Source organism: Bombina bombina, chromosome 2 (assembly GCF_027579735.1).
Source record: "Bombina bombina isolate aBomBom1 chromosome 2, aBomBom1.pri, whole genome shotgun sequence".
Lineage (NCBI taxonomy): Eukaryota > Metazoa > Chordata > Amphibia > Anura > Bombinatoridae > Bombina > Bombina bombina.
The window spans coordinates 668,571,733-668,589,428 of NC_069500.1; the positions used below are offsets into that span (position 1 = coordinate 668,571,733).

Here is a 17,696-nt window from a genome sequence, read left to right on the forward strand (position 1 = left end):
AATACGGGAAAAATGTAAATTATGCTTACCTGATAATTTCATTTCCATCGTGGGGAGGAGAGTCCACGGCTTCATTCATTACTATTGGGAATTAAGAACCTGGCCACCAGGAGGAGGCAAAGACACCCCAGCCAAATGCTTAAATACCTCTTCCACTCCCCTCATCCCCCAGTCACTCTGCAGAGGGAACAAGGAACAGTAGGAGAAATATCAGGGTATAAATGGTGCCAGAAGAGAAATTAAATTTAGGTCCGCCCACCGGAGATACGGGCGGGAGCCGTGGACTCTCCTCCCCACGATGGAAATGAAATTATCAGGTAAGCATAATTTATATTTTCCATCTAAAGGGGAGGAGAGTCCACGGCTTCATTCATTACTATTGGGAACATATACCCAAGCTCTAGAGGACACTGAATGAAACCAGGAGGGTAAAAGGCGGACCCTAATCTGAGGGCACCACAGCCTGTAGAACCTTTCTCCCAAAAGCCGCTTCCGCAGAAGCAAAAACGTCAAATTTGTAAAACTTTGTAAAAGTGTGTAAGGAGGACCAGGTAGCCACCTTACAAATCTGCTCCGTAGAGGCCTCATTCTTGAAGGCCCAAGATGAAGCCACCGCTCTAGTGGAATGAGCCGCGATCCACTGAGGAGGCTTATGTCCCGCTGTCTCATAAGCCCAACGGATCAAGCTCCTCAGCCAAAAAGACAGGGAAGTAGCAGAAGCCCTCTGGCCCTTGTGCTTCCCTGAATACACGACAAAAAGAGATATAGATTGTCTGAAGTCCTTTGTAGTCTGAAAATAGAACTTCAGGGCACGGACCACATCTAGATTATGAAGTAACCGCTCCTTTGAAGAAGAAGGGTTAGGGCACAGAGAAGGAACAACTATTTCCTGATTGATGTTACAATTGGACACCACCTTGGGAAGAAATCCCAAGCCAGTGCGAAGAACAGCCTTATCCGAATGAAAAACCAGATAAGGTGGCCCATGTTGCAAGGCCGCCAGTTCTGATAATCTGCGAGCCGATGCAATGGCCAACAGGAAAAGAACCTTCCAGGACAGAATCTTAATGTCAAGGGAATGCATAGGCTGAAAACGGGACCTTTTGCAAAACCCTAAGGACCAAGTTCAAGCTCCACGAGGGAGCAGACTGCCTAAAGACAGGTCTGATTTGAGACAAAGCCTGAACAAAGGATTGGATGCCAGGGAGCTCAGCGAGTCTCCTGTGTAACAAAACAGATAATGCCAAAATCTGTCCCTTTAAAGGAACTTGCAGCAAGCCCCTTTTCTAAACCTTCTTGAAGAAAGGAAAGAATTCTGGAAACCTTCACCTTGTGCCAAGGGTATCCATGTTTCTCACACCAGGACAAGTAAGTCCTCCACACCTTATGGTAGATGCACCGAGTGACTGGCGTCCTTGCCTGAACTAGAGTGTCAAAAAAACCAAACCTCTCTTGGCTAAGACTAAGCGTTCAATCTCCACGCAGTCAGCTTCAGAGAATCGAGATACTGATGTTGGAAAGGACCCTGTTCCAACAGATCCCTGCAACAGGGTAACCTCCACGGCGGAGAGGATGACATCCCCACCAGATCCGCAAACCACGTCCTCCACGGCCACGAAGAAGCAATCAGAATGGTCGACGCACTCTCCTGCTTCATGCGTGCCACAATACGAGGTAGAAGTGGTAAGGGAAAAAAAATGTACGCTAGATCGAACCCCCAAGGCACCGCCAATGCATCTATCAGTTCTGTCTGGGGGTCCCTCGACCTCGACCCGTAACGGGGAAGTTTGCAATTGAGTCTGGATGCCATGAGATCTATCTCCGGTGTCCCCCATCTGAGACAAATCTCTGCAAACACCTCGGGGTGAAGAGACCATTCCCCCGGATGGAATGTTTGCCTGCTGAGAAAGTCCGCTTCACAGTTGTCCACACCCGGGATTTGGATCGCCGAAAACGAGCAGTTGTGGGCCTCCGCTCATTCCAGTATCCGAATCACCTTCCTCATTGCGAGGGAGCTCCTCGTACCCCCCTGATGGTCGATGTAAGCCACAGAGGTAATGTTGTCCGTCTGAAACCTTATGAAGTTGAATGCCCCCAAGCTGGGCCATGCCTTTAGAGCATTGTAGATCGCTCGAAGTTCCAGGATATTTATCGGTAAAAGGGACTCCAGCCGAGACCATTTTCCCTGTGCCATTCTGGCACCCCAAACAACTGCTCATCCTGTCTGACTCACATCCGTGGTCACAATCTTCCAGGACGGTCTCAAGAAGGATGTCCCCATGGACAGTTGTTCCGGGCGGATCCAACAAGAGAGGGAGGTCCGAGCCCGTACATCCATGTATATCAGCTGTGAGAGATCGGAATGATCCCCGTTCCATTGCCTCAACATGCATAACTGAAGAAGCCTGAGATGAAACCTGGCAAATGGAATGACGTCTATGCTGGAGACCATGAGCCCGATCACCTCCAAACATTGGGCCACCGAGGGCCTCACTGAGGATCAAAGGGCCAGACAAGAGGATGTAAGCTTCCTGCCTGTGTCTCTGATCCGTGAGAAAAATCTTCATGGACACTGAGTCTATGATCGTGCCCAGAAACTCCACCCTGGTGCTGGGTACAAGGGAGCTGTTTCCAGAGTTTATCTTTCAACCATGAGATTGAAGTAACAGGATCAGGGACCTTGAATGGTCCACTGCCTGACTGAAGGACGGTGCCTGAACCAGGATGCCATCTAGATAGGTCACCACCACAATGCCCCTGGATCTGGGTACAACAAGCAGGGCCCCGAGAAACTTCGTGAAAACTCTCTGGGCTGTCGCCAGACCGAAGGGAAGGGCCACAAACTGGAAGTGCTGGTCGAGAAATGTAAAACTTAGGAACTTGAAGTGGTCCCTGTGAATTGGAACATGAAGGTAGGCATCCTTCAAGTCTATCGTGGTCATGAACTGCCCTTCTTGAACTAGAGGCAAAATTAACCTGATCGTTTCCATTTTGAACGATGGAATGGACAAAAACTTGTTTAAACACTTCAGATCCAAAATAGGGCAGAACGTGCCCTTCATTTTTGGAACTACGAACAGATATGAATAATACCCTAGACCCCTTTCTGCAAGGGGTACTGGTACGATAACACCTAGAGAGAAAAGATCCCTCACACATCCTAGAAAGGCCTCTTTCTTCTCTGGCCTCGATGACAGGTTTGACACGAGGAATCTGCCCCTTGGAGGGAAGGATTTGAATCCTATTCTGTAACCCTGGGAGACAACCTCCAGAACCCAGGGGTCCTGAACATCCTGCAACCAGGCTTCGGAGAATAGAGATAACCTGCCCCCTACTCGGTCCATAGACCTGTCGGGGGCTGTCCCTTCATGCTGACTTGGTCTCTGCTGGCTTCTTGTTCTGTTTGGACTTGTTCCAAGACTGAGCAGGCTTTCAAGTTCCCTTGGACTGGTCTGCCTTTGTGGCGGGCTGCTGGCGTTGGGCCTTATCCGCATGAAAGGGACGAAAAGTAGGTCATTTCGGTTTAGCTTTCTTATCTTGGGGCAGGAAGGCACCCTTGCCTACCGTAACCGTGGAAATGATCGAGTCCAGGCCTGGACCGAACAGAATCTTTCCTTGAAAAGGCAGGGACAGCAACCTCAATTTAGAGGTCATGTCCGCCTACCAAGATTTTAGCCACAAGGCACTGCTCGCTAAAACTGAAAAACCTGAAACAGCATTCAGGCAAATAATTTGCATATTGGTGCCGCAAATTACAGAATTGGCTACCTTCACAGACTTAATCTTCTCCTGCACCTCTTCGAAAGAGGGTTCACCCTCAATCATTTCACTCAGGGAATCACACCAATATGACGCAGCTCCAGCAACTGCGGCTACGGCTGCTGCCAGCTGAAAAACAAACCCGTGTGCTGAAATATCTTTCTCAGCATGTTTTCCAACTAGGGACTGATCGCAAAAAAAGATATTGCAGAACTAGAAAAGTTCAGAGAAGGGTCACAAAGTTAATAAGGGGAATGGAGAATTTAAGCTATGAGGAGAGGCTAGCCAAACTGGGTCTGTTTTTTTTTTAGAAAAAAAGGCGCTTGAGAGGTGACATGATTACGTTATATAAATATATTCAAGGCCCATATACAGAAATGGCAGAAGCTCTGTTTATTCCAATTTAAAGGGACAATCTACACCAGAATATTTATTGTTTTAAAAAGATAGATAATCCCTTTATTACCCAATTCCCTAGTTTTGTATAACTAACACAGTTATATTAATACACTTTTTACCTCTGTGATTACCTTGTATTTTAAGCCTATGAAGACTGCCCTTTATCTCAGTGCTGTTTTGAACAGACTTGCATTTTAGCCAATCAGTGCTGGCTACTAGGAACTCAACGTGCGTGAGCACAGTGTTATCTATATGAAAGAAATTAACTAAACACCCTCTAGTGGTGAAAAACTGTCAAAATGCCCTGAGATGAGACAGCCTTCAAAGGCTTAGAAAATAGCATATGAACCTCCTGGGTTTAGCTTTCAACTATGAATACCAAGAGAACAAAGTAAAAATTGGTGATAGATATAAATTTGAACATTGTTAAAAATCACATGCCCTATCTGAATAATGAAAGTTTGTTTGGACTAGACAGTCCCTTTAAGGTTGGGAGAAAGGAGATTTAATCTCCTGCAACGGAAACGTTTTTTCACTGTAAGAGCAATAAAATTGTGGAACTCATTACTAAAGCAAGTAGTGAATGCCAATACCCTAGATACATTTTTTTGGGATATATTTCTGTATAGAAACAAAATTCATGGATATGATTGATAGTATTAAAAGGGTCACCTTTTAGTGGGATTATTTAAGTTTAATTGGAGCTTTTTGTAAGTATTTTAGATTTGTATAGGTTGAACTCGATGGACTTCGGTCTTTTTTCAACCTCATCTACTATGTTACTATGTTATTTTTTTTCTTACTTTTACAGGTAAGTTTTTATTTTTATAAAGGTAGTTAGTTTTTTTTATGGTAAATGTTAGTCTATTTTGGGTTAATTTAGGGGGTGTTAGGTAGTGTTTTACTTTGGGTTGGGGGCTGGTGGTTAAGGGGTTAATAGTGTATATTGGTAGTTTGCGATGTGGGGGGGCAGGCGGTTTAGGGGTTAACAGTGTAGAGGTTTAGTTTGCAATGTGGGGGGAAGGCGGTTTAGGGGTGAACAGTGTACAAGCTTACTTTGTGGTGGGGGTGTGGTGGTTTAGGGGTTACTAGTGTAAAGAGGTAGTTTGTGATGTGGGGGTGGTGGTTAAGGGTTCAAACTGAAGTTTAATGCAACTGTTTCATCCGAAAAAACTCCTTATGTGACCTTTCAGGTCGCGTAAAAAGCTTGAGCGGTAAATGCGATTGTATTTGCGCAGTCACATTTTCTTTCAACTTGTAATATTAGCGCATATTACCCTTTTATGCAACCAATAGAAAATATGGGGAGCGTAAACTACTCCGAGTTCGTGCAAACAAATTCACAGTAATTTTAACAGTGCGCCACTTGTAATATGGATTTGAGCATTAAAAAACACTGCAATCGCGTTTACGCTCCTCACGCTATGTGCAGAATTATATTATTATATTATTGCTAGGTTTACTTTCCCTTTAATGTTTAAAAGCCGACACATACATATAGAATCTCCAATTAAATGATTAGATGGATTATTTATAAATCCACAGACAACAAAAGATATAAGAGCAGGGTGGATATATCCATGGTTGCTATATATATATATATATATATATATATATATATATATATATATATATATACACACATACATATATACATATATATACACATATATATATATATACACACATATATATATATATACACATATATATATATATATATATATATATATATACATACATATATATATATATATATCTCATCTGGGTACAACTAAATGGAGAAGGTTTGACATTATTTAAACCCTTTTGACAATTATTTAGTGAAAGGTTGATGTATATTATTGCAATAAAGGGGAACATCTATGTTCAGTTTAAAACACAATTATTTTCATTAAGTAACTCAATGCATATAATAACTAATAACAAGTACAAGTATTTTCATTCTTGTGATTTTAATTTATGTTGAACAGTACTATTGTGAACAGACTTTATTGTACAAATCTTTCCTAGCTATGTGTAATGGTTATAAAGTTAGCAAAAATAAAATACAATACATTGAAAAAGGTAATAACACAATAAAGAACAAATAGTGAAATGTCAATAAAAAAGAAAACAATTAGGATGATGAGAAACAAGCATTATTTTTAACTTTTTTTAAGCTGTTTTATTGTGATTACATTAACCTCTGTGACTATATTGCACTTGAATGTGTGAGCTGAGATATATATTATTGCACCTTTCATTTCTATAAAACAGTTTTTTTAGCTTATTGTTTTTTAACGTTTCCTCTGAGGCTGATTTGCGCCACAATTTTGGACACATTTTGTTCAATTTGTAATGGATTATTTACGAACGATATTCTCTTTACAATACGTTAATATTCTTACCGTAGGATGTGTATCTGGATAATCAAGATAAGCAGAAAGAATCTTGTACGTTTCCACTAGTGACTCTGAACAGACTACACATTAAAAAGAAAATAACTTAGAAAAAAATGCACACATTTGGGAAACAAACCTCCATAATATACACTAATTGTTCTACTGCATTTTAACAAGAAAAATCATTAAAGGGACATAAAAGCGGAAATTCTCAAAATGTGTAAGAGGGATTAAACATATTTAAGGTCAGCTCAAAAGCAGTAATGCACTGCTGGAACCTCGCTATACACAGTGAGCCAATAAAAAAAAAGACTAAGTTCATAGTCACTAAAGCCAACTAGCAACCAGTAATGCATTGCTGCTCCTTAGCCTATGTAGATTTGTTTTTCAACAAAGGATACCAAAAGAACAAGAAAATCTAATAGAATTAAAACAGAAAAGTTGATGGGACATGAACATCAAAATTAAACTTTCATGGGTTAAGAGTTCAAATGCAAGAGTAAAATGTAATCTCAGAAATTGTGCTGTAGAATACTTCAAATTAAAACTAAAATCTTAGTACATAAAAAAAGATTATATAATAGGTGGAAAACAGAAATGGGAGATTGTGAACAGTGAGAACACAATAGTCCTTTTATCAAGATAAAAATGGGTAACCAGTTGCTTAAAAAAACCTGTGTGTGCCTATTTTCTTCTCTTTGTTACAATTACTACTACATTACTTTAGGAGATTTCTTGCTCTATTAGTCTCACTTGGCCAATTTGAAAGAGCTCCAATGGTATCCAGCGCTGTCCTTTGAACCCGAAGGGAACCTATTAAGAACTTGCTGAAGCGAGATCCTGCCTGGGATGCAGGTGCTGCCTGGTCAATGCAGAACTGAAGGATTATCAGAACAGACCTCAACACAAAACCATCAGGTACGTGTATTGGGAGACTATCCTATAAGAAAGCAGACACACTTTTTATGTTAACAATTACTTTTTATCATCATCATCATCATCATGTATTTGTAAAATGCTAAATAATGTAGTCGTATAAAAATAACCACCCAATGGAACAAACACAGCACAACAACAGAATGATTCCAGAATAAGAACTACAGATTAATAGATATATAAAATTACATGCAAAGCATACATCCTGCAATGTTTTGGCATTAAAATCATATTGTCAAGTGGGTGTATAGAAAGTATACAAGAGCCTAGCAAGTTTACTGACATAAAAATAAATATTTACTATTTGCACTCACAGAAAAACAAAACACACCTTGCTTCAAGTTGAGGTGCACTCTCATATTGCGCATCAATGTGAACACTTCTGCTTGGTACCATGCTCCAATCCCTGTGGAAACCCATGTCTCCATGGTCCTTTTCAGTTCACAACGGTACTGGTAGAATGCCATGCCTCTGACAAAGCAGGAAGTGATGGAATCGTCTGGCCATAACCATTGCTTGGTCAGATTGCACACTGTGGGCCAGATTACAAGTGGTGTACTATTTAGCACTTTCGTTCACACAAAAACACAGACACAAGTAAACTAACGCCAGAGGGATAGTGTGCGTATTACAAGTGAAAGTTTGCACAGAGGTGCAAGCCAAAGTGTGCTAACTTTAGGACTTCGGATATCCTGACCGCATGAACTTCTCCCTATAGACTTAAATGAATCGCACAAACAGAAAAAAAAACCTAACACTTAGCGCTTGCACTAACCCGACACTGCATTAGACCTACTGCGCTAACCCGAAGGTAGTTATGAATATTTTCTTTTTAAATATATATTTCAATATATAATCTGATTTATATACACACGAGGACTTCAGTTGTGATAACCTGATGAGCGCAAATTTAATTTGTGCTCATACGGTCGCGTTTACTTTCAACTTGTAATATGAGCGCAAGTTAGAACGGGCGTGGTATTTCTTGTAATCTAGCACTGCCTGTTTACAGTTTGTGAATTGTGTACTTCTGTTGCAGAAGTCCATTTTGCCTTTTAGATATAATTGTAAAGCCAGTGTGGCTTCTCTGTACTGAGGAGGGCACTGGACTGATGAGTTCCACTGAGAGTAGAGCATGGTACCAAGGAGAGCAGTTTGCAATGATGTGCAATATAAGAAAGTGTACCTTTTGATTTGTTTCTATGTGTTTTATATCAGTAAACCAATGATACTACCAGTCCCCCTTCTTGACTCGTCTCTGTTTTGTTTGTCACATGTTTCAGTGCTGTCTACCTCTTGCAGCAAGAAACTGTTACTATTCACACACATGCATATATTTATTTCTGTGTGTAGTAAACACATACATTCTTGGTTTCATTTGATTTATTGTATTTGTATATTGTTCAAACATTATTTGCAATAGCAGTATAATTGCAATCACAAATATTTAGCTAGAGGTGGATTTACCACACTAATTTAAGGTTAGATTCACCTTGAGTTTAGATATCTAGGGTTAGATTACGTTGTAAGAAAACAACTGGGGCAATTTTAAGTCTCCCCACCAGTAAGATAATACACGGATTACAAAAGACATCATGAAATTTTAGGTTTTCTTCTCTTTTGCTAACAAGAGCAATTGCAGATACCCATCATTCAAGCATTGAGACCAGTTACTCCTATGCTCTGCAATTAATGGATGGAGCTCTGACATAATTAAGACAACACAATTGCTTTATATATTACAGCTGCGTATAGTTGCAAACCTATAAACATTACCATCAGACAGAGCTCCTTGACGTGACTTAAGCACTGGCACAAGAGAGTGGCACAGGAAGATTTTACGGCCATTAGGTTCTCAACAGCTGCATGATCACACGCCAGTTCATCAAGCAAACCTCCCAAGAGCAACACAAAAAAGAATATAGTTAGTAGATACAAGCAAAGATGCATAATTTTCAAAAATAACTGGACTAATTGTAATACTATTGGATTTCATGTTAGGAGGTATTATCTCAGCCCAGAGAAACTGAATATCATCCCCATCCTTGTATAATTCCTTTTCCAAATGTTAGAAGTTAATATGATAAATTCTACTGCTATGAAACAAAGCATATACAATAAATAACAGATTCAATAAACATGGCTATTATCTCAGTTATACACTGCCTCATACCTGATGTATTGCGCTGTGTTGCAGATGATCTTAAAATGCAATCAAGTGGATAGAACAACACACTTGCAGCTTGCAAAAGGATTTCATGTGGGCTGGAGAGAACAAACAGTGATTACACTAGAGTATCACAAATATATTCAAAGTCTAAGAGGCATCTATATATCTTTCCTATGCAATGTGATCAGAGCTCGCACAAACTCAGCAACATCTACCAGGGTGCTGCTATAGCAGCAAATAAATACAAATATTACCACACTCTCTGGATTTAGTGAAAGCCAAAAAGTTAATTTATTTTAAAGATGACATTTCAGGAACATTCTACCCTTTAGTTTTCACTAAATCAAGTTAGTACAGTAATGTTTGTATTTAGATGTGTATATTTACACTCTTAAAACACTTCCACTTTACAATAATAGCACTTACAGTTGACTGGAGCAGATTAAGTAGGGCAGGAATCACAAAAGGTGGTATCCTATGACAGTGTATGAAAGAAAAAAAAGAGAGAAGTGCTCAACCTGGGAACGAACAACAGCATAATAGCTTGTTCTATGGCTTGTTACCACCCAAGAAGCAGCCTCTTTTTGCTCAACATGTGCCTTTCACAGAGAACTTTCTTATAGCATATCAGTCTGATCCTGATTTAACAGTGCAGTCCAGCCCCAAAATAGCAGGCAGCTTCATTTTGGAAGAAGGTGCTGTGGACTGATGAAACAAAGATTGATTTATTTGGTCATAACAAGGGGCGTTATGCATGGCGGCAAAAGAACACAGTGTTCCAAGACAAACACTTGCTTGCCACAGTAAAATTTGGTGGATGTTCCATCATGCTGTGGGGCTGTGTGTGGCCAGTGCCGGTACTGGGAATCTTGTTATAGTTGAGGGTTGCATGGATTCCACTCAATATCCACAGATACTGGAGAATAATGTTGAGGAATCAGTCACAAAGTTGAAGTTACGCCGGAGCTGGATATTTCAACAAGACAACGACCCAAAACACTGCTCAAAATCTACTCTGGCATTTATGCAGAGGAACAAGTACAATGTTCTGGAATGGCCATCCCAGTCCCCAGACCTGAATATCATTGAAAATCTGTGGGGTGATTTGAAGTGGGCTGTCCATGCTCAGCAACCATCAAACCTAACTGAACTGGAGAAGTTTTGCAAGGAGGAATGGTCCAAAATACCTTCATCCAGAATCCAGACACTCATTACAGGCTATATGAAGCGTCTAGAGGCTGTTATTTCTGCTGAAGGAGGCTCTACTAAATATCGATGCAATATTTTTGTTGGGGTGCCCACATTTATGCACCTGTCTAATTTCGTTTTGATGCATATTGCACATTTTCTATTAATCCAATAAACCTCATTTCACTACTGAAATATTACTGTGTCCTTCAGTTATTTGATAGATCAAAATGAAATTGCTGATCCAAACACTCAATTATTTATAAATGAAAATCATGGAAATCGTCAGGGGTGCCTAAACTTTTGCATACGGTTATGTATATATATGTGTGTGTGTGTGTGGGGGGTGCCTAAACTTTTGCATACGTTTATGTATATATATGTGTGTGTGTGTGGGGGGTGCCTAAACTTTTGCATACGACTGTATATATATATATATATATATATATATATTTACATCAGCAACAAATATGTTTTTATCATACAGATCTTTGACTTTCTCGTTCCTGATGAAATGCTTATAGTTTACTAATGCTATCATTTACTTGATGATTGTTATAGGTTACTGATGCAAACAATTATTTGATGACTTGTACAACATGAATTCACCAACCAATGCTTTATCTTCATAATCCCCAAAGCAAGGGAGTTGGCCTGGAAAAGATTTAGGTTTTTCAGCGCCATCTTTATCAAATGCCACAGGTCAGAATCAAGCTTACTGAAGACAGGAAACCTAGCAGAAAAACAACAATTTATATTTGTATAGGGGTATGACTGATAATTAAAAAAAAAACAAAAAGTTAAAAAGGGATACGATTCCCAAAAATGTTCTTTTGCGATTCAGACACAGCATACCATGTTAAAAAACAAACAAAAACTTCATCATCCCATGATATTTTGTGTAGAAGAGATACTAGGTGAACATCTGGAGCACTACGTGGCAGGAAACGGTGCTGCCATCTAGTGATTTTGCGAATGGATAACATTCTTGCAAAACTGCTGCCATATAGTGCTCCAGAAATGGGCCGGCTCCTAAGCACACGTCCCTGCTTTTCAACAAAAGCTGCCAAGAGAATGAAGAAAAATTGATAACAGAAGTAAATTAGAAAGTTGTTTAAAACGACATGCTCTAACTGAATCATGAAAGAAATGTTGGGTTTCATGTGCCTGAAAGTCAGGAGTTTACAAATGTAGATTAAACTTTGGAGCCAACCAGAGCCATAACGTACCAGTTGCATATTCTTTAGTAGCCAAAAAAGGAATTTGTAGGTAACTATGTGAATAATGGAAAAAATTCCGTATTTGTCACGCCCGGATTTATATGATATACTAAAATTGTATGTTTTATAACACATATCATTATATACTTTATTTTTATCCTTATAGGTTATTGTTACTCACAAAACAAACATTTTTTAAATTTCCTGCTTTGACTACTACAACCTTTTACCCTGGACTTCTAGCTGCTCATTTCTCTTTCTCATACAAGAGATTTTCAACAGTTTATGTCTACTCCATTTCTCTGAGGATAATATATCCATCATTTCCATCATCTGTCTCCAATCTTGTATCTCGCTATCCTCCTGACATTCCTAGCACAAAATGTCTTCTCTCCTCCACACAACCTTAGAACTATTTCACGGGTAAAAAAATTGTCTAAACAATAAAAAAAAACTTATAACGAAACCAAAATTATCATATCTTTTTCAAAACTATCAAAATTACATATTTCCCTTTAAACGTGGTTCAAAATTCCCATTTTAAAAAGTAGCTCTTTTATACTTTATTTAACTGAAACCTATATTCTAAATATTTTTGTCTCTAATACAACTATCTATATTCTAATGAATTGTAGCTTTTTTATATATAAGACCATATTATTAATGCAGCAACATTTTCAGGCAACAGAAAGTGACAAATATTTTATCACAGACAAATTTTACAAACCAGACTAGTTTTATCTAGATTGTTCCTCCTTACAGGCTTACCTGGCTACAGCAAGGAGAAGATCTTCTAAGTGGTGCATACTATTAACAGATTTGGCATCCAAAAGCCCTTTTATTAGTATGGCAACGTGACTCCATATAATAACAGCCACCTCATCTGTACAGCTCCGGAATACAGCAATCAGTGTCTTTATAGACTGAGTAACTGATGAAGAAATGCCAGAGCCCAGTGACTTTTCAAGGTGAGCGAAGATCCTTTGTGCAAGGTCTGGCCATTTATCTATACTGTTCCCTTTAGGGTTGTCTAATTCCATCTTCACAGAAGAGAACAAAATGTAAGCGACAAGCTCTTTGGCTGCAGAGGCAACAAACAGGCTGGAGTCCGTCTGTAAATTTAACATTATATCTACAGCGCCTGACAAAAGAAAAAAATAAATATATAACCTTTATGGTTTATGGAAGCAAAACACTTTATTTTAATGTCAAAAAAAGTTAACCTCAAATCAACATATCCTTTTTCAAAAAGTGATCTAATTTCAGAAGATACAAAACGCAAAAAAAAAAAAAAAAGGGACAATAAACTGCTGGGCACAATTACAATAGCATGGTTACTACTCACCATAGTGTTGTGTTTTCTGCTGTGCAAGGAGGGGTCTTCAAAACCATTCTCTTATTTTAACCCCTTAATGGCGCTAGTTGGTCAAACTCCACATATTCATACTGGGCACTGGATCTTAGGTATTCTTGCACTCTGTTACAGAAACAGTGCACATTCACTAATCAGTTTTATTACTGACTTTTCTCCAGCTGTGTTGTGTACTTTGGGTTATTGTGCATGATACAGAGGGGGAGCTTTACATATTTGTAGTGGGTGCATTGCTCTATATTATGCATATGGCCTTTTTATTTACATTATGTAACTTTTAAACCGTGTATAAAAACTGCACAAATTTAAAAGTTCAAGCTCTGCACTATGTGTGCTAACCCGAAATGAACGATAGAGCTGTGAAAAAGCCTGCAACATCACTGATCTTTTAACGTTCACCATGTTTCAAAGGGTGCAAGAATGTGTGAGCTCCAAGATGGGGGTGCCCAGTATGGAAATCCAGTACCTGTAAGTTTTAAAAAAACAGAACGTCTCTGAAGAGAGCTGCAGGCACAAGAGTAAAAACAATAGCATGGTGAGTAGAAACCATTCTGTTTTGTCCTGCAGTTTAATGTCCCTTTAAAGTGACATAAACATTGTATTTGCAATGCACAGTTGTACCCTCACATTTTCCTACAGTGCATGTGACATAGTGTTGGTAGAGAGTCATGTGCAGAACACATTTTGTCACTGTAGTAGCGATAGCATTTTTGCCAAGTAAATATATTGCAAATATGCTAATTGCTTGTTGTAAACGTGCAGTATAATTTATTTTCAGAAAAACAGACTAACTGAACAAGAAGCAGTGATTTATATTTTTTAATAAAGAAATATTGAAACATACATTGAAAAATCAATAATGCTATTGATACACTTAAAGATAATTCTACGGTTTTCTTAATGCCCCATGCCATAGGAATATTGTAAGACTATATTGACCTAGTTTGGAAGTCAAACCTTTTTTTTTTTTTTTAACAAAAGTTATAAAGTGCCACTAGATGCAAACTTAGGGGTTTTTGGAACCATCTAATACAACACAAATATGTAAAATTTAAACCAGAAGAAAAAAGTATTAATATGGTAAAATCTGCACATATTTATTGAAAAAAAAACAAAATAAAAACTCTCCCATCAAAAAGGGCTGTATTTAAGAACTTGTACTTAATATGGAGGTTACCTGAGTTAGAGAAGACGTTTATAGCCAGCCGATTCTGAACCATGCTGTGTAATCCCTGAATCCAGCCACTTCTCACTGATGCATCTTTCCATACATGATCACTGCAGACACACTCAAGCATGCCTTGGACAATTCCTTCATTCTAAAGGCAAAACCCCCCCACAAATACTGATGATGAAGAGTAGAGAATGAAAATCAGAAAATGTAGAAAGAATATAGAGTTGAATTTACCTTATTTCTAAGAACAAACTTTCTAATTTCAATAATTAAAATTAAGTTATATCTAGAGCAATCATGTGGTCTGAGCACACTAGTCACCCACATTGCTGGGGCTGTCACAAAGAATTAAGTCAGTACATTAAAGAGAATATGTAACAAACAGGGACATAAGATGTTTATGAAGTTTCCAGTAGACATGTGCGATTCGATTCGGTCCGAATCGAAATTCGGACAAATTTGTCGAATTCGGAGATTCGGATTGATTTGAATTTCCGAATTGCGATACTGCCGAATAAAGCCGAATCGATTCGAATTTATTCGGTAGATTCAGATGGATTCGGATGGCCGTGTATTACACTAGTATTGTACAGTATACTAGTGTAATACACAGCACATCCCACTTAACACTGACCGAAATTCCGAATCGATTCGAACCGAATTTCCCACGAATCCGAAAGAATCCAAATGAATCCGAAACAAATTCATTCGATTTCTTCCGAATTCGAATCGATCCGAAATTCTAATCGGTCCGAATCGAAATTCTAATCGGTCCGAATTGATCCGAACCGAATTTTTCGAAGCTGCACATATCTAGTTTCCAGGTTATATTAAAAGTTAATATCATATTTGAAATATATTTTTTTCTGTATGCGGTGCATTATACATTATAAAAAATGTCCCAATTGAGAACTCCATTTCCATCCATAAAGCTAATTCTACACATTCATTTTAATTCTTCTGCTACCAAAGAGGGCTGAAATGCAACACTAACAATTCCCTTAAAACTACCCATAACACTATGTTTATGCCATTTGAAACATATATGGAATTGTAAGGTAACAAGGCTTGCGATTTCATCATTAGAACATAATCCCAATTATAATAGTACAGAAAATAGTCTGTATATAGAAAATCCTGCTTTCTGTTTTAGCTACACGTTTCACTATTGAGAAACAACAAACTACTGAGTAATAACAAACAAAAAAATAAGCCCATACTTATCCGTGGATTTAATTTCATCTTAACATTTTTCTACACTACACACCTACTGGAACCATTATCTTTATTTTACACTCAGAACAAGTTCATGTCTATGCTAAACAGTTCTCTTTAGCCCATATCTCCTGCATCTGAAATCTGCCATTGGTTGTATTGTTTTTCCATAAACTGGTAAAATGAGCCATTTTGTTTATCTTACAAAGGGGGTGTTTGTGGCCTAAAAGAAGAAAGAACTCTGAATTGTTTACTCACCATCAGATACTGAAAACCACCTTTTTGGGCTGCAAATATTCCCACCAACCGCATGGCGAACGAGATGAGATGTGGTTCTGCATCGCCCACACATACGACTTGTTGAAGAAGTCTAACAATGCACTGGTTCTCCCCCAAAACCTGTTCTGCTGGGGCTAAGTGAAAAACAAGAGCTGTCAGAGCACAATCAATACATTTCTGAAAAGTAATTTTCACACTGTTTTGTACAGAAAAGTGTGATATTAAAGGGATAGTCAACATTATACATGTCCAAATCTAATCTTTTTTGAGGGGTACCACACCGACAAACACTTTTTTAAAAGTGTTAATTGTATTCCATAGTAGCCCTGAGACTATTACATATGGCTGTCCAAATTCTGAAACAATATTTTGATCTGGCTGTCATAGTGCAGTATGGCAAATTAATATCATCCTTTATGCACTACTGTTTATATTATATATGAGTACATTTTTTCACCTGTCTGTCATAGTGCAGTTAACTGAACAATTCAAAGATGGTCTCAGTGTTAGGAGTTGCCATATATACCAGTCGCAGGACTTCTAATATAATATTACTAATTTTAAACAGTTGCATTTCCCAGTGTGGTACCCCAAAAGATGCTATGCTCACTGCCCTTTAAGTCCGGTAACTTAGTTAAAAGACATTAAAAGCCAGCCATCATAATAACATCTATTTTTTTAAACTGCAATTGTGGTTACATGGTGCTGACAATATTTGCCATAGACTATTTAAGTTGAATCACTTATGTGATAGTGGCTGACGATTTGTGTCGCCCTAATCTTAAGAAACGGCTTTGCTAATGGTTCTCCCCATATTATTGGAGATATATACTATTTAGGAGGAATATTTACTGATCCGTTTTATAGCGCCAAACATTGAGGAAGTATTTATTTAAAGTAAAAACACATGGTACTATATATCCATCTTACATTATATCAAACAACAGTGTTTTACTTTATAGCAGCCAGTTTACTAATTTTAGCTCTGAATCCCTCATATATGATAGTGGACGAGTCTTTGTCTCATATAATTGTAGCGACAGTACTGCTTAATAAATCTTTGAGAACTAGCTGATCTATATATTGTGTGTGTGTGTGTGTGTGTGTGTGTGTGTGTGTGTGTGGGGGGGGGGGGGGAACTCATCCCTATGCCAAACATATATTTTTCTATGCTCTAGTAAACTAAGGATGTGCTGTTGTAAGCACACATTTTTGCAATTTGGTACTCATTTTATTACAGGTTACTATAGTGATTAACTTCACCTAGCTTACTCTCTCAGTTGAGGCCAGGAATCCTACTGTTGTAATGGTGGTGGTACTACAACCCTCTGAGAAATATTTGAGCTGTAGATTATGTGGGAGGGTATTTATCCTTATATTAACCCTTTAAACGCTCCAGTACACTGAGGAAGTGCTGATTACAGCACACATAACCGCTATTACAGCAATCAATCTCTATTCAGCTAGCTCACATTAATGTGATCATCAAGTACTTCAATATTGCAATATTAGTGACACAAAATAGACGCTAATACTATCAGGGATTCTGAACATAATAATATCTCAATTATGTTAAACGATGACGCTCTATTATTTAATA

General features: G+C 38.4%; 1 protein-coding gene across 1 annotated transcript in view; it reads right to left on the reverse strand.

Moving 5' to 3' along the window:
* The window catches only part of BRAT1 (BRCA1 associated ATM activator 1), an 85,965-nt gene that overhangs the window by 65,745 nt on the left and 2,524 nt on the right, over positions 1–17,696 (reverse strand). Inside the window, exons 2-9 of the mRNA XM_053702620.1 lie at positions 16,076–16,230; positions 14,606–14,747; positions 12,825–13,197; positions 11,450–11,569; positions 9,652–9,743; positions 9,255–9,373; positions 7,296–7,482; positions 6,549–6,622 (exon numbers count right to left, since the gene is read on the reverse strand). Coding sequence (XP_053558595.1) covers positions 6,549–6,622; positions 7,296–7,482; positions 9,255–9,373; positions 9,652–9,743; positions 11,450–11,569; positions 12,825–13,197; positions 14,606–14,747; positions 16,076–16,230 — 1,262 coding nt within the window. The remainder of the gene's footprint in view (positions 1–6,548; positions 6,623–7,295; positions 7,483–9,254; positions 9,374–9,651; positions 9,744–11,449; positions 11,570–12,824; positions 13,198–14,605; positions 14,748–16,075; positions 16,231–17,696) is intronic.